This window comes from Podarcis filfolensis (genome assembly GCF_964270895.1).
Source record: "Podarcis filfolensis genome assembly, chromosome: 8".
Classification (NCBI taxonomy): Eukaryota; Metazoa; Chordata; class Lepidosauria; order Squamata; family Lacertidae; genus Podarcis; species Podarcis filfolensis.
In genome coordinates this window covers 85084191-85101745 of record NC_139611.1, presented here as the reverse complement: position 1 = coordinate 85101745, position 17555 = coordinate 85084191, and the positions used below count along the sequence as shown (strand labels likewise).

General features: G+C 42.3%; 1 protein-coding gene and 1 long non-coding RNA gene across 6 annotated transcripts in view; one reads left to right on the top strand and one right to left on the bottom strand.

Moving 5' to 3' along the window:
* ZNF541 (zinc finger protein 541) overlaps positions 1–17555 on the top strand; it is a 33136-nt gene that overhangs the window by 12687 nt on the left and 2894 nt on the right. For 3 of the 5 annotated variants that reach the window (XM_083626779.1, XM_083626778.1, XM_083626780.1), the window contains exons 6-15: positions 1027–1085; positions 2722–2878; positions 4556–4723; positions 7683–8013; positions 8182–8245; positions 11705–11847; positions 11997–12100; positions 13867–13942; positions 15059–15147; positions 15527–15667. In XM_083626779.1, coding sequence (XP_083482905.1) covers positions 1027–1085; positions 2722–2878; positions 4556–4723; positions 7683–8013; positions 8182–8245; positions 11705–11847; positions 11997–12100; positions 13867–13942; positions 15059–15147; positions 15527–15667 — 1332 coding nt within the window. Of the gene's footprint in view, positions 1–1026; positions 1086–2721; positions 2879–4555; positions 4724–7682; positions 8014–8181; positions 8246–11704; positions 11848–11996; positions 12101–13866; positions 13943–15058; positions 15148–15526; positions 15668–15752; positions 15887–17555 lie in introns of those variants that run through there. The other 2 variants (XM_083626782.1, XM_083626781.1) reach the window with 2 other exon arrangements.
* Positions 1184–17555, bottom strand: part of LOC310769258 — a 53040-nt gene continuing 36668 nt past the window's right edge. The window contains exon 2 of the long non-coding RNA XR_014551582.1: positions 1184–1632. This is a non-coding gene — a long non-coding RNA (uncharacterized lncRNA). The remainder of the gene's footprint in view (positions 1633–17555) is intronic.

Sequence of the window (17555 nt, the reverse complement as noted above, 5' to 3'; positions counted from 1 at the left end):
ACTGCTTACCAGCGGGAAGGTAAACGGCGTTCCGTGTGCTGCGCCGGCTCACCAGATGCAGCTTGTCATGCTGGCCACGTGACCCGGAAGTGTCTGCGGACAGCGCTGGCTCCCAGCCTATAGAGTGAGATGAGCGCACAACCCTAGAGTCTGGCAAGACTGGCCCGAACGGGCAGGGGTACCTTTACCTTTAATAGGTGATTATCTTTGGCTTTGCTCACAGAGTGAACCCTGTATAAGTGCCGAGACACTGGCAAAGAGGCCTTTGATCCCCTTTCTCCTGCAAGAGTGACAAGCAGAAGCAGACTTGTCCCTGCATATGTCTCATCTGCTCATTCCCACTAGCCTTGAGTTGATGTGTGCATGGGAGTGAGTTGGTGAGTACATAAGTGGAAAACTCTGCCAAAGCTGCTGTTCTTCCTGGCAAGAAGTGGGTTAAACAGCCCTTGTCCTATGCCCAGTTTGGGAGGAAATGGCTGAGGTGCATAATGAAAATGTGCATGGGGGTGAGGGATGGTTCTAAAATTTAGGAAAAAGTGATGCCTCTGGGCACTGTTGGGCTTTCAGACTGCTAGCTCCCCATGTCTTGGTTACCCCTTTCCTCCCCAGCTGTGATCTCTGAAAATTGCCCACTCTCCCTGCATGACATGTTAGCAAGAGGAAGAAGTTCTCATTGAGCCTGGTGTGATCATCCCCCCCTCCCTCACTGTTAATTGTAGTGCAGTGGGGCTATTTTCAAAGAGATCCTGGCTCCAAAGAGAGGGGTAAAACCTCCCCACCTACTGTGGTTCGGATCAAAATGAGGGGTGGGGGATGCTAACAAATTTTAAAATCCTGATGCAATTGGCAGTGGTGCATTTTGTGCAACATGTAGTTAGGCCCTTAGTAAAGAAGAGAGAAAAAGTAGGCAAGAAAGGTTTTATGATTCCAAAAGCCTGAGGGCATCTGAGTAATGTAGAGCTCTCTCTGATCTGGAGATGTTTTATCTTTAAAAATATATAAATGTACTTAACTTTTTTAACACAGGGTGGAAATATCTACAGCTTTACAAATGCAGTGAGGGAAGAACAATTTCCCTTTGGTTGGTAAGTAGGGCATGGTTATGTTGGAGAAATTTCAAAGGGGTTCCTAGATAGGCAGTATCCCTCCCAGAAACCCAAAAGAAGAGTATGCAGGCTAAAAGTAAAAAGAGACCTTTATTGAAGTTCTAAATGCGCATAGGAACAGCCTCAAAAATAAGGAGACTGCAAAGAACCACATCCAAAGTAATGTTTCTTATACACTTCCAGATTACACACATGATTTCTATTCACTATTAAAAGGATTACAGCAATCTTAGTAGTTGCAACCCAATGTCATCATCCTGAACCAATCAAAATCTTTTAGCTTGTCAGATCGGCCCTCATCAGAGTATCATGTTGGTTACATGTAATCATTTTTCAATGTCTTTATCAAGACTTTGACTACTTTTCCTATTCATTAAATGTATCCCAAGATCCTCTTTCATCTATCTACAAAACAATTCAGTATTAATCACAGTTGCCATGCCTAGCTAATTCTCTTTTAATGCGTGCAATGGCAGCCATGCATTCTAACAGTTTATTGTTTTCAGTGTTCTGGAACAAACGTTTGCTACATACAGTACCAGAGACCAGAAGTCAAATCCCCACTCAGGGCTTTTCCACATTTCTGCTTGTCCCATGCCTAGGAAGAATGGTCCAGGACATTTTCCATTTGGCCCTCAGCTTTCCCCAGGAAAACCCGCTCTTTACTGCTGAATCAGAACAAAGTCAATCCGCAGAAAACCCGATTGACGTTTGCTCCTGTTCAGCATTAAAGAGCGGGTTGCTCTGGGGGAAAGCAGCGAAAAATGGAAAAAATAAACTAGACATAGAGGAGTAACCAGAAATGGGTTTGATTTTGGGAAAGCGAATTGGGGAAGCTTATGCTCTCCCCAGGACACAAGTCTCACTGACCCTGCTCTGCACTCTCGTTCAGTGTTTTTGCCTGGCTTGAATGTGCCTTTTAACTTGGATTTGTTTTCCTCCATGGAGGAAAGGGAGGTGTATGAGAGTGCGTGGAAACTGTATAAAGGTAAAACTTACATTCTGTGCCCTGCATGCTTTCCCCTCTGCACCTGCTTACCAGAGGACTGGCCTTTTGATTGGTTGTTCACGAGGGAACATGGCCCTTAGGGTGAAAAAGCCCCACCCCCTTGACCTAGAGACGAGCTGAAAGTCATTAAATCAGCCTTTGCCAACCTGGTTACCTCTGGAAGTTTTGGAGGTTCTCCAAAACATATGGAGGGCACCAGGTTGGCAAATTCCACATTAACCAAACACTTCCTCAGAGGGATGTTTCAAAATCAGCTTGTGGTAATGTCCCAAGGCTCTGGTGGTTCAAAGAAAGTAAGTGCAAAATTTGGCCGGGCTGCTGTAAGTCCCTAAGCAGCTCTCTGGATCCCAGCCATTATCTCTGCGGTGGCACTAGAAATTGTTACTTATGTATGATATCCCAGTGGAGTTTACTTCGCTAGTTAGCACAGTTTGCTGCTAAATGAACTGTAGAAACACTTTTCCCAGAAAGACATAAAACAGGTTCTGAAGCAGGAAATGTAAATGTGAATGTAATACAGTTATGGGGGTAAATTACAATCTGGAAGTTCAGGCTTCATAATATTACGTTTTTTTCATCTCTTTTTGCTTCATTTTCTGCCATCGGTAGTAAGACTGGGGGAGCTCCTGGAGACAGGAGTGAGCATGGAAATGGCTTTGTTTGTACAACCTGCAATCAGCTGTTTTATACTGAGAGGGGCTTGAACAGCCATATGTGTTTCTATAGTGAACAATGGCAGTCTCCAGGGAAGGAAAAACAACAGGTAAAAGAGAAATTGAACTCTGGTAAATGCATATTTGTCACTATTAATATTAGTCACTTATAAAACAAGCAAAAGTTTAACACTCTGGATGAATTGTTTGAATTTTCGGCAGTAGCCATAAAGCTCATGAGGTGGCCTTGGGCAATTTCTCATCTTTAAGCCTAACCCATTTTACAAGGGGCCATTGTAAATGTAATCCTAGTTTACTATGTGCGGGAAGGAATAGCATAGCTGTATGACTAGGAGATGGTTGCACATTGCATCTTCACCCCCCCTCCCAATTTTTAAAGGCTTTTATTTTTTCAAAAATTACAAAACAATCAATAACGGGTGTTTCAAGTTAATAAATAGTGCGCCCCTGGCTTTACTGCAGTTAAGGGACATAGTGGACCACTTTCCATGTTGAAATGTTGACTTAATAAGCCAGAATATTCATGACCTTTATGTGTGCTCATGCGCACACACCCATTTTTTGTGACTGGGAAAGCAAACCACAAAGCTGCAGCTATCCATACTTCCCTAACAAGGTGTGAACTGGAAACTGTGGAGTAACAGGTTATGTGTTGGTGCACAGAGACTGTTCATATGCTGACTTACCAAGCTTAGATTTAATGGCCATTGGCACCAACTTTAACTGTGATAACGATTAAGGTTTTTGTTTCATTAGGATTAGAAATCATGGTTTAATGTAGGTCTGGGCTGATGAATGAGAATGTTCCCACAACCACAGAGGTTGTTGTGATATAATAGATGGTCCAGCTGGCAGCATCTAGGTGCATTTGAATTCCTTTCCCACCTCCAAATACGTGCTTTTTGTTCATTAAACCAGCTGTGTATATATATATATATATATATATATATATATATATATGCAGTGGTCTTCTGATGTTATTTGGTTTCTGGTTTTCCATTTTCCATTCGGTAATAAGATAATTCTCAGCTCCACTTTGGGGTTTGTGTGTCTCGACAGATGTACCGAAGGGATGCAAAGTGTCTCTGCATAAACATCTGCGCCCCTGATCCTTGGAATATATAGGCCTTGCATTGTCTGCCCATCATAATTTTGCATTTATTTAGAAAATATACACCCCACCGTTCCACCTATGGGTGTCCAAGGTGTTTAACAATATAAATGAAAACGGAAATCCATTAATAATGATGGGGATTTTGCTAGTCGTGATAATAATGCCGACTTACCTTAAAGGGCAGTTACAAGGATTACCAAAATAATGTATGTGTAATGTTTTGAATGCTGAAAAGCACTACATAAATGCTAGCAACCATTCTTGTTAATACACAGCACAATTCTGTGCATGTTTACTCAGGAAAGCGTGCATGGGATTGTATCATTTTAGCGCAATCCTGTACATGTCTGCTCAGAAAAGAAGTAAGTCTCCCTGACTCTCATAGGATAACACTACCTAGTAATAGGTAAAGGTTTGCAGCTTTAGAAGCTTAAAAAAAGGAATGCAAAAAACATATATATTTCATTAGCTACTCTTGTTTCTATATCATTTTTCAAATACAAACAAACCTGGAAGTTGTTAGTGTCTGCTGCCAGGGCTTTCGAAAGGGTAGAAACTGAAATAAAACAAAACCAAAAGCTAGCTGCAGTATTGTCTTCTGTATACTTGTTGCTAGAATGCACATTTCTTTTTATATTTCCTTTCCCTTAAGGCATATGAGGCAGAGCATTTGCAACCTCAGAAACTGTCCTTCAAGGCATCAGGGGATGGAGATACTCCTCCTGAAACCAAAAGGCCTTCGGAAGATGTAGCAGTAGCACCTCTTGTAATCCCTGTTTCGGTACCTGTAACGGCTGCAAACCTTCAGCGAGAGAGCAAAGTGGGTGGTGATTTGCAGTGTTAACTTCAGATCAATACAGAGAAGACGCGCCAACTGTCTGGGATCTAACTGATAGAGAGTTCCGGTGGGGTTTCATACTTAGCCCAGCAATTTGTGCAAAGATCCACACTATGCAGGGTGATAGGAAAGGGATCTGCACTGCTGGAAGCCTAGAAGAAGAAATTTAAAATGATTTTTATTTCATCGTTAGCCAAAATCATTTTAAATATTTTTCAGTGTTTGTGATGGACGTTTAGACTTCCGTGACTCTTCAGGACAGGGATGGGGAATCTGTTGCCCTCCAGATGTTGTTGGATTATAGCTCAAATCATCCTTGACAGTTGGTGGCTGGGGCTCATGGGAGTTGGAGTCCCCTAGAACTTGAAGGCACCATGTTCCCTCCAGAGCTCCATAGTTTTAGACAGCATCACAGGCATCTTTCTTTGAGCATATCTTAAACTATCTTAATAGCCATTTCCTTCTAATACTTATTTTGTTTATATTCCATATTTCTTCCATGAGGAAACTCAAGACAGCACCAGTAGTGTTTTTAGGCATTTCTTCACTCGGTCATGGTACCCATGCACCTTTAGACCATAGCCCTGGAACCATTTATATAGTGCTTTTAGAGTTTTTAAAGCTCTTTACTAACATTACTTTGGTAATTACTTTGTTAAGACAACAAAGAGTTATGGCACCATAAAGACTTAACTCATTTATTAAGGCATATGCTTTCATGGATCATAGTCCATTTCATCAGATACACGAAGTGTTTCATATACAGATGGCTTGAGGGGAGAGTTATAAACAGTGAGGCCACAGTGAAATGAAATGCAGAAAAGTACAGAGAATATTACATGATGAACAGTGGCCATTCACAAAAAAAGTTGTTGATGATGCATACATCCTGGCATTAAAAAACATGTTGCAATAAAAAAAGAGAGATACTTTGCCCCAATTTTGAACTCAGGATAATACTCTGGTGCATCTGGTGAAGTAGACAGTAGTTCACAAAAGTGTGTGCAATAATAGTCTTTAAGGTGCCACAAGACTTGTTTGTTTCTATTGTGTAACTGGAAAGTACCTTGGTACAAGCCCTTAACGCCACCTGCAAGGCAGGTCAGTATTATTACCATCCCTGTATTTGAAGATTTTGTGTGTTGGGGCTGAGGCTGAAAGAGTGTGGCATACCCAAAACAGAGTTGCCAGCAATGTGCTGATTCATAGTTCAATCTTTCTGCACCTGTACCACACCAGGACTCTGAAAACTGAGATCTCTCCTAACGCTCCATTCTCAATATTAGTCCTGTAATTGGCAGCAATTACACAATAGGTAGGGGGAAGAAAAGGTTGCTGTGGCTGTTCGAGAAAATGTACTTGAAAGTTTGCCTGGCGACAGTTGAGGCTGAAAATGCTGCCATTTGGCCAACATGATTGTGACATCACTGTTCCCTCAGCGATTACTTATTCATCCCGGGCTGGGTTCTCACGTCTTGAACCCTGGGAGACCCCAAAATCTTGTCAGGCACTCCTCCGTTGTCTCCCGAGACCGGCAGATGCGAACTATCAACTGTGTGTGCCACAAGAGCATGGTCTACCTCTTCCTCTGCTTCCGGCCCAACTGGAAGGAAAGGAAGAAGGTGGAGAAGCGTGGGGGTGGGAAAGGAAGAGAAAGTCAGGCAGCTTACCTAGCTGTGCACAGATGGGAGGTCATCTCCAGACAACTGCAACCTCTCCCCACATACCTTAGCATTCAAGGATTCCAAGGCAGATGATGCCTCCTATACAAAAGCTGGAGAGAGGTAGAAATTATTATCTACAACCATGGGAGTCCGCCTCATACAGAGTCAGGCCATTGGTCCATCTGGCAGGTTTTCAGACCTAGAACATTCCAAGCTATGCCTGGAAATTTGGGATTTTTAATGTATACTCCAACACAGAAATGGCCCTCCTCCAAAATTCAGGCACCACCCAAGTCTGTTTCTTGCCTCTTCTGTGCCTAACTGAAGCACCCTAGGATGAACATTGCCCCCTGCCATCTATATTGGGATTGAGCCAGCAAGTAAAAGGAGGTTCAGTTCACTTACCACCACCCTCCACCCCACTGTTCAGAAGCAACACTCCTGATCCCTTCTCTAGCTGCAACAAGAGACCATTAAGACCCCAAAGACATCAGACTGCACACATTAAATGGTCTCTCAGATTTCGCAATCCTGCTGTCCAGTTCACCTCCAACCCAAGAAGTCCTAATGAATGGAGGTAGGGGAGGAAGGTGGTTTCTTATTTCCTCTCCCACACAGGTACACTCAAAAGGATGAGCCCCTCATCTTCCATCCATGTAAAGACGGCAGTTTCCTAGGCCTGGCAACATTTTGGGACTTGCCATTATCACCTGGAATGAGAATGAAAACCCAGCTCACTACCTAAAGACTCATAATCAGAAACAGGAGGAGCAACAGTGATGTCATAATCCTTATTATCCGCCAACAAGGCTGCATTTTTCAGGCTCCAGGATTGCAGTTTTGAGCTGCCTTAAAAATACTTAAAAGTAATGGGAACTATTAGCAGCTACAGCAGTGGTTCTTTTCTGTATAGCTATTGACCAAATAACATACATGCAGATATTTGACATTTTGGGGAAATCCCCAATGTGGTGGTGGGGGCTACAGATATTTTAAATTCCCACTACAAACTACAATTCCCAGGATTCTCTGGGGGACATCATAACAATGTTATAAAAGCTAATATGAGTCTGTAGTGTAGATACTTTACTTGGTAGGATATCCTCAAGCGGGTGGTCTCAAATTAGTTAGCCATAGGGGAGGAGGCAGCTTATTAGGACAGGGTTCTTGTGGGAAACACCCAGTACTGCACACTTAAGGATCCAGGGCCATGCAGGGCATGAGGTTTTTTTCCAGGTAGTAATATCAAATCACATGGGCTGTATATTTCGTCTTAGGTTGAGGAGAAGGAAAGCCAGGATGATAAGGATTTCCAAGAAGGCATGCAAAAGAAGAGGAAGAGGCGATCTCGTCCGAAATCTCTTTTCATCCCACCTCCTCCACCTGTCCTCATTGAGATACAGCCTGGCACTGGAGGATGCTTTCAGAGTAACCTCCGTTCGCCTGTCTTCCTCATGGACCACCTCATCCAAGGCTTAGTCCAGTGCTCCCCTTATACGCCGCCTCCGATGCTCTCTCCCATTCGTGAGGGGTCAGGGCTGTATTTCAACACACTCTGTTCTTCCTCTACAAATGCTGCTTCTACCAAGATGTACACCTCTGTTCTAGGTATTTAAAACAACCATCTTTCTATGACTGAATATACAAAGCAGTATTGTACTGAGTGAGGCCGCTCATTCATCTGGCCTAATGCTGTTTAATCAGCTTCCTGCAATCTTCACTGTGTTTATTGTTAACATCATTATGATTATGATTATTACTATTTTGCAATTTTAGATGGAATGGATGGAGCCCTTTTGTTCTCTCTTGTGAAAGATACCACCAAAATCAGCATTGAACCGTAAGTGAGGGAATGATGACAATGGTAAACAAATCCAGCAATACCTTGTACTATGTTCTTTGTCATAGATTTGTAGCTGGGCACATGTAAGAATGTTGTGAGTCATTCCAAGATTCTTACACTCTACCCACATCATCGCTGCTTGGCCATTTCAGATCTCATTCACTTTAATTTAAGAACAAACACTCCCTGCATCCCAGACTGCTTTTTGTGCAGCTGTTAGGTGATTACCATCTGCTTTCATTACTTGTGCTTTGTTTACATTTTGACACTGAAAAGCAATTACTCCCTTACAGGATGGAGGAGGGTATTCTTGTGTCATTAAAGTAATCAGCACTCTGGTTATCTCTTGGCCTGTTCCAAACAAGCAATTAATACCCTCGGGAGTAAAACCACAAAAACTCCCAGCAGATAACGTCCCGAATTAAGTCACTGCAGCCTGTTAAGAGGAGTGTTAAGTTTGCCAAAAAAAGCAATCTATCTATAAACAGCTCCAGTTCCAGGAGAATCCAAGTACAGGGATCCCTCACAGAAGCCATTCCAAATCTTAAAATGTGAACTGACCTTTAGAGCAGAGTAATGAAATGCTAGACTAGGTTGTTTTTCAGTACAGGCACTAAGTCATGAGAACGTCCTTCAGATCCATTTTAAATTTAGGAAGACTTCCTCTTTGTTTAAAAGTTAATCAGGCCCTTAAAATAGTGTTGCTGTCGGGTTCTTCTGTAGTAGTTCAATGCTACTTCATCTGTATGACAAAACAAATATTTCATCCGCTGAAGTCTCATAAGGCTCACATGAACTAAATCCTTTAGTTATAATTAAATAGACAGGATGGGAAGAGCACTGCCAACGTCTTCGACAAAATTAGAATCAGAACAGATTGAAACCAGGATATTCACTGTTTTCTTTAAACTTTACCTCTCCTCTCTGTTCAGGACCAAACTAGACAGTATGTTAAATTTGTGTCTGTATAAAGTGTCTTGTATTTACTTTTAAAAGAGCCCTGTGGAGGAGGCTGTTGGGCTCAGTGGAAGTATCTGGTGGTGGGATAACAACTTGGAGGAAGTGGGGGTAGAGATTTTTACCAGGATCATGACACAGAGGAAAGGGTTTAACCCTACCTGTATGCTATGATCCCAGTTCTGATCAGGCCATATCTATGTATTTTTCTGTAAAGTAAATATGCATGCATGCATACATACATGTACTTAATGACTCATCTAGCTTGCCCTTGGTGAAATCCAGTCTGATAGTTGTTTATTTTCTGTTAGTATTTTTAGGCTTAACTTGTAGGAGATTAAGCATTTTAGTCATTTTGCACTACTGTTTGGATGCATATCATGATTTTGCCGGATAATGGCAGATGTAGGCCAAAGTGCAGATACCTTTGTGCTGGCTTTGTTCTGTATAAGGCCAGACTTGTAAACAACCCATCTCTCTTTCCAGCTATGTGTGCATTTGATGTCCCGCACAGGTGTGTTCTGTAAACTTTTAAAACGACCACTCCTTTATTTGAAATGCTTTAGAAGGGGGACCCACCAGCGGTTTTAGCCATTGAGACATACAATTTATTGCAGGTCCAAGGGCAAAGAGGTAATTCTGTTAAGATTGGCTAGGGTTCCCCTTGAGTTGGTTGCTTTGCAATAAACTGGCAGAGGTGAGAGGTGTGGTTTAAATATAGAACTGAAGTAGAATAACTTTTGAACATGGAGCATCTTCTGACTAAAGTCGGTTGGAATGACCTTTCAGCCATGCAGCAAAAAAAAGCAAAACCCAACCCCCCCCGCCCCCCAAGTAATCCAAATGGTTCATGTTTTGCTAGTGCCCTAAGACCAAGGTTCAGTTTTATGAACCTAGAGAAGCTTCTCAAACAAAGGTCTTGAGCAAATAAAAATACTTTAAACAACTGCTTGTAACTTCTCAGGGTGGAAAGGCTGTAGGTTTTTCTTCCAACAGTGTCTCTACTGGAAGGTAAACTTCAATATGTCTGCCTCTTCATGCATGTAAAGATTGAGATTAACAAAGCCCTAATCATTAATTCTTTTTTTTTTAAATGGGTTTTGGCCTTTTCATCATTAGTTCTTCCGTTTACCTTCGACTTAACTTTCATCCTGATGTTCCTTTCAGTCCTTTAGCAGGTTTACTTGATGTTTGGATGCATGTAGTCTTTTATTTATTATATGTTATTCAGCATTTTTCATAAAAATCATGTCTCAAAGCACCTACACCAGGTGGAGCGTTTCTGCTGCACCCTGGCCCCCACAACACTTGACTCTCATTACACCCAAGGGTTGCAAAATGCTGTATAGAATATGGTCATGAGACAGGATTCCTCCCAGAGAACCTAGGGTGGGATTGAATGAGGTTAACTGGTAAGCTGATAGCACAGAAGAGGTAAGGCTTATGTAGCAAGAGTGGCTTTGTCAGAAATAGCAGCAGGTTTTTGGATTAAAGGTGGAGGAGGTGAATGGGGTGGTGGAGAAAACAGGGAGGCCGTTTCTGGCACAAGAAGCAACGTGGAGCAAGGGGAGCAAAGGAAAGCTCAGCAGTAGATCAGCCTGAATGCCAAGTAGCTTGCCATGCTGGAGTACTGTTAACAAGATTGGGTTAACGTGCCTGTGGGTTAAATGTACCCAGTAACAAGATAAATCCGTAACAGGATTAGCCTCTGATTAGTCAAAGTGAGTTCTGTGTAGGTCTTGCTGGAGTAAGTATGGAAAATGGCAGGTTCCCTCTGCCCGGCATCAGAGGCAGCTGTCTCAACGAATGCTCGTGTAGATAATGGGGTACCTTCCCTTTTAACATACTACATTTTTGAAAAGCAGGGGGAAGGGGAGCCTTAGAATCTGCTCTGCCTCATCATTTGTGTTTCTTGTTATTTCTTCCCTTACACTTTTCACTTCTGCAAATTCATCTCCTTAGTTCCCTTCCAGTCCTTGTGCCGGCTGTTCCTAGATTCCTACTGCCACCCTTCCTTTCTTTCCCCTCCATTCAACCAACTCCTCCCTACATTACTGTTTATGTGCCCAAACTTCATTTATTTTATGTGTCCAGGTAAGGTTCCACTATCCCTCTGACTCTTTTAATCACCCACTCTTCACCTTTGCCTTGTCCTCCTAGGGTCTAAACTGTAAGACATTTGGACATGGACTTTGTCCCTTCTGTCCATCACTTGTAAAGTGTTGAATAACAGTAATAAAATTGTCCCAACAAACTTGGGGTAAGTGCAGAAGTGCTTTTGTTTCTGTTTCTGTTCCCGAGAGATTGTGTACTTTTAAGCCTCATGGACCATCTATTCGTGTGGAAATGGCAACTTGGAAACTTCCCCTTTTTATCTTCCATGTTTGGCCTAATTTTATTTTTACCATCTCTTGCTTGTTTATTGTTTCTCTTCCCTCATAAGCCTTCACATTCTCTTCCCCCTCCCTTTTTTTTTCTTTACCTCATCCGTCATTTCAGGCACATCAACATTGGAAGTCGTTTCCAGGCAGAGATACCTGATCTTCAAGACAGATCATCCTTAGAAAATTGTGAGCATCCAGCCTCACTGGTGTGGAAGCCATGGGGAGATATCACAACCAACAAAGAAACACAGAAAAGAGGTGCGCAGGAATGGGGTGGCGGCGGAGTTTTCCCACCTGAGGCTAACCCTCCCCAATTATACTTCATTTGTCTCTTCTTCTGTTCCGTTGCATTTTAATTACTCTTGTGCAGACATTTGTTCATGCTTTTAAAAAAATCTCACTTGCAGTAACAGATCTGTTAAAATTGGCCTGCTCCAGTGCGATGCCAGGGGGAGGGACCAACCTAGAACTAGCTGTGCATTGCCTGCATGAAGCCCAAGGAAACATTCTGGTAAGATGCAATAAATTCACACTGGGCAAAACGCACCGGGTCTTAAGAACATAAGCATAAATTACCCTGCTGGTTCAGGCCAGTGGCTCATCTAATCCAGCATCCTGTTCTCACCAGGTGCCCCTAATAATAATAATAATAATAATAATAATAATAATTTATTTATTTATACCCCGCCCATCTGGCTGGGTTTCCCCAGCCACTCTGGGCGGCTTCCAACAGAACACTAAAATACAATAACCTATTAAACATTAAAAGCTTCTCTAAACAGGGCTGCCTTCAGATGTCTTCTAAAAGTTTGGTAGTTATTTTTCTCTTTGACATCTGGTGGGAGGGCGTTCCATAGGGAGGGTGCCACTACCGAGAAGGCCCTCTGCCTGGTTCCCTGTAACTTGGCTTCTCGTAGCGAGGGAACCATCAGAAGGCCCTTGGCGCTGGACCTCAGTGTCCGGGCAGAACGATGGAGGTGAGGACCTGAGCACATCTGCCCGCATCTGATTCCCAGCAGCCAACGTTCAGTTCATTCGTAAAATCATTACCGTTCTACCTCCAGCAGCGGAGGTAGAACATGGCCATTGATAGCCTTATCCTCCATGACTTGGTCTAATCTTTTAAAGCAATCTAAGCATGTGGCCACCGCTACATCTTGTGAGAGCTGTTTTGTTGGACTGTTGAGAATCTCAGGTTCGTTGTTTTGAAGGCTTTAGCCAAGTTGTAGGCTTTAGCCAAATGATCGGTTTAATTTATATTGGGAGTGCCCATGGCTGAATGGCATGATGCATGTTTTGTGTGCGGAAGGTTCCACGCTCAATGCCTAGTGTCTCCAGTTAAAAGTTTCAAATAGCTGGTGTTGTGAAAGACCTCAGAGAGCCAGTGCTAGTCAACATAGGCAAGACTCTAACCTGGGTGGATAAACAAATAGCTGGACCTGGTAAAAGCAGCTTCCGATGTTAAGGAATATTGACAGAGTCTATTAAATCTGGGGGGTTTTGGGTGCAGGGAGAGCAGTGGCTCAGTTGCATGCAAATGCACTTCAGTGGAGTAATCTGTTAATGGACTAAAGTACAGTGGTACCTCAGGTTAAGTACTTAATTCGTTCCGGAGGTCCATTCTTAACCTGAAGCTGTTCTTAACCTGAAGCACCACTTTAGCTAATGGGGCCTCCTGCTGCTGCTGTGCCGCTGCCACGCGATTTCTGTTCTCATCCAGAAGCAAAGTTCTTAACCCGAGGTACTGTTTCTGAGTTAGCAGAGTCTGTAACCTGAAGCGTATGTAACTCAAGGTACCACTGTATAGTCCATTGTCAGGCCTAGTTTACTTTGTCTCCGTGAAACTGTATGTTGGTTTAATATTGGTGATGAGCCAGTGCGCGGCCACTTGATGCCATGTGCAGCATACTACTGGCCAACACACATCCACTGTATATTGATGCACAAACTGCAGAATCCATACTGCAGACTCATTGACATGGGGGGGGGGGCGGGGTGGAGAAAATCAGCACAGGGTGGCTCGCCTCCTCCGTATTGTGCAGCCTTGTAGCAGTGGAAACAGATGCACTCAGGCAACACTAGGAATATTTTCCAAGTGTTTGTGCAGAAACAGCGCCGCATTGGGCAACTGCCAGATGTCAACTGATAGGGAGACTGGACTCACTAATTGCAGTTAATAGGAGTCAGTCTCTTTCTCTCCCTCGTGGACTTCTACCAGTTCCCTTACTTGTTTCTACTTGGAGGGAGTTATGACAGCTTTCTCTAAAACAATTACAGGACGCACTGGAGATGCTGTTACTCCAAGGACCACAGAAGCCTCCCTTTCATCCTCTTGCTAACTATCATTACTCAGGTAAAAGCAAATTGCCTACGTTAGGATATAGCCATTGCTTCCATAAAACCCATAAGTATTTAGCAAGTTGTGATAGCGGCTATGTTCGCGCTGCACTGTTTGTGGCTTACCTTGCACGAGTTGATCGCGCCCAGTTTGCTTCTCTCCAGTAGCGCTGGGGGGAAACAAACCACAATCCCTGGCTTTGCATTGCCTCTGAATTCTGCACAGAAGATTTTAAAACACTTGGATTGCATTTAATGCAATTCTGAACCTCGTAGTTCTCAAGCAGAGTACTGCTCCAGTTGTCCTTTGGGAAAGAATATAAGTGTCTAATGAAATGCAAATGCATGTTCATTGCCCAAAAAATGGTGCAGAACATCATTCAAGTGCTATTGGCTGACCTCTCCTCACAGTGACTCTTAGCATGTGGGGCCACATAGTGGCATGCAGTGGGAGAAGCACTCTAGCATGTGGAATAAAATAATGCTCACTACTGTGTGCATTCTGCCTCACAGTGTTGGAGCACTGTTCTATCTGAGCAGTTCACATTATGTCAGCACATTGTTAAAATAGCTTTTGTGTGGTGGTGATGGGCCCCATATTGAAACCCTGTAGAAAACAAAGATGTTAATTAAGGACACCAGAGGTTCTGTACTGCCAAAATTTCTAGTAATTTTTTTTAATGGAGGAAAATTGAAGGTTGTGACCTTAACATTAACTGTAAGCATTCAGCAAAATTAAGTATATCCGAATACACCCCCTCCAAAGCTTTATGATTTCATAGTTTAGGTTCGAAAAATAGCAGAAATGTTGAAGCTAACATCAGAATTAGAGAATTGAGCATTATTTGTCCATTGCTGGATGAGAAATATCGTTAACATGCTCTCAGCCTTGGTTTTTAATATTATGAAAATAATGTGAGCTGTATTAATCTCTGCAATGAATTTTAAATGCTAATTATAAACAAACCAGAGGTCCTGAAGACTTTCCCAAACACATCGATAAACTCATTATCGTGCAGGTTTCCCAGTGCAGGGAGAGTAGGCAGAAGAGGGGCATTAAAGATTTTAATTTTGTGAGAGCAATGGACCATTAAGCAGATTGTTTGTCTCCTGTTTCTTGTTGCACCTCCAGGTTCACATCTGTGGACTCCTGCAGAGAAGCAGTTGTTCAAGAAGGCCTTTGGCTTGCACAAAAAGGATTTTTACCTCATACAGAAGAAGGTAGGGCCTTCAGTTGGCAGTGGAGCCATCTTTCGGGCTGCTTCATCTCACAAAACAAAGTGTCTCCCCTCCAATATTTAATCTGAAGGTTATCCAATAGTGTTTGGGGATTTTCGAACCCTATTTTAGAATCTTTTCTTGGCATTTAAAGCCCGGTTATGTGGTCATGTGTATTCTAGCATCTTGGGATTATTTTGCGCAAAGAACTTACCTGCTCACAAATTGCCTGAGGCTGAATCTAATCCCAGATCCGCAGGAACAGAATGAAGAGAAAACGAAAACAACATATATGCTGTATATTTAATATTGTATCAGTTGCTCCTTTGTTCACTTTGAATTTTTCTCCCTTTTTCCCCCTTCCCCCCATCCTTTTCAATAGATACAAACTAAGACTGTTTCCCAGTGTGTTGAATACTACTATAGCTGGAAAAAAATACTAAAATTTGACACCAGTCGAGCACAGTTAGTAGAAAAGAGGCCCAAGAGAGAGCAGGATGAGGTAGAAATGGATGAAGAAAAGGTATATAAGAGATTGATGGGGATCTGGCAGAGGTTTGACTGACTGATTTAAAGCTGTGCCCTTTACCTTTCCCTCCCTGCTTTAGGAAAGGTAACATTCACCGCAGCAAACTCTCCTGGGGACAACGGCTTTTCCTTACCAGCTTCCTCACGCATCTGTTGAAATAGATGCTTGTCTACGAAAGCTCATGCGGCAATAAATGTATTGGTATTTAAGGTGTCCTGGGACTCTGTTGTTTTTACTACGAAAGACTAACGTGTCTGGCTCTTTTTTAGGGCGTGGAGGAGAAGCTCGGTTTCCATAGCTGTAGATGGCCTCAGTATCATTCATGTGCCCTTTTCTTTTTTTAAATGGTGGGGGTGGAGTTCTGATGGGGGCAGTGACATATATCAGGCAGGTGAACCTATCACAGCTCAGCACAGAAGCGCTGCACCCTTTGCAATGGCTGCCATTTGATCTTTTGTCTCTTTTAAAATCAGTCTTTTGATCAGCACCATCACATTATTTTTGCTATAATTTAAAAAAGTGAAATACCTCTTAAATGGAATAGCATTTTAGCATTATAACGCTATGTTTAAAACAGTGCTGAAAAACCAAAATCTCTTTTCTGGTCACTGCCATTGTCACAGGAGTGACCAGAAAGGTGTTTTGTTTTGAATCACTATTTTATTAGCAAAGCGTTAAAGCACAAATAACCTTTTTTTAAAGAAAACATTTTAACAAAATGGAAAACTGAAACTTTTCCTGCTAACTACCTTGTTAACATGGCAATGACTAGAAAGGGTTCTTTTTCTTTCCCCATTAAAAGAAAATGCGTCATTGTGCATTCATTCAAACATTTATACCTTGCTCTTCAGATGGAAAAGCTCCCAGAGCGGTTTACAAATCAGTAAAATTAACACCATCGCTGCCAGATTAGGCAAAATTTTAGCTAAACACCTTGGAGCTGGGTATCAGCAGTAAACCATCTTGCAATAATTTTTCATTTATACTTACTGATGGAGATACAGATAAGTTAGGACGTCTGTAATCTCTACTTAAAGGATCATTTTGACATTTCATTTTAAATTCATTACCTTTGCTACCTTCTTAAGAGAGCAATATCTGATATTTTTGACACTGATTTTGAAATATTACTTGACGTTAAGTTTTTCAAATACTGTGAAGTCCATATTGATAGTTTCCTTCTCTGTGATGTTTAAATCAGGTTACTTCTAACTTGGAAATACCAGTACCCTATAGGGGAGTTAGAATTCATCCCCCCCCCCTTCATTTCAATTTCTTATTTTTGTGTCCTGCCCTGGGATCCCTTTGTGAAGAAACGCAAGTTAGAAATACCTGAAAATAAATAACGCTCTTTCATTTAAGTGGTATTTCACTAATATATATATATATATTTCAAAATATTGCTGGAAAAGACTAATTAAAATGGCACCTATTGTAAAGGTTAATTAACGGTGAAGGTGCACTGAGCTTCAAGCGACTGCTGGGTTAAATTACACCTTCTCATTCCCTGCCCATTGCATTTATGTCCTGCCCCCTGTTGTGGACAGAACAAAATGGGATGTACATACAGAAGAAGGCGTAGTATCCCCAATAGTGTGGGAGGTGCATTGCAATTCTACTTGTGGCTTTCATCGGAAAAGCAGCAATTGGATATCACTAGGAGCCACTCACCCTGGAGGCCGCTCTAGGCTGACCCATCCGTTCCGGAAGGAGTGTAAGAACTACTGTGTTGGTTTAAACTGGACGCTGCAGCCTCTTTGTAGATGCAGCTTGTGCATTTTCTCAGGAGGGCTGAGGATTTGATTTTATCCTTAAAACAGCAGCTGAGGTTCTCAGGAATCCAAATCCTGTGCCAATTCCACGTTCCATATAGAATTGGGTA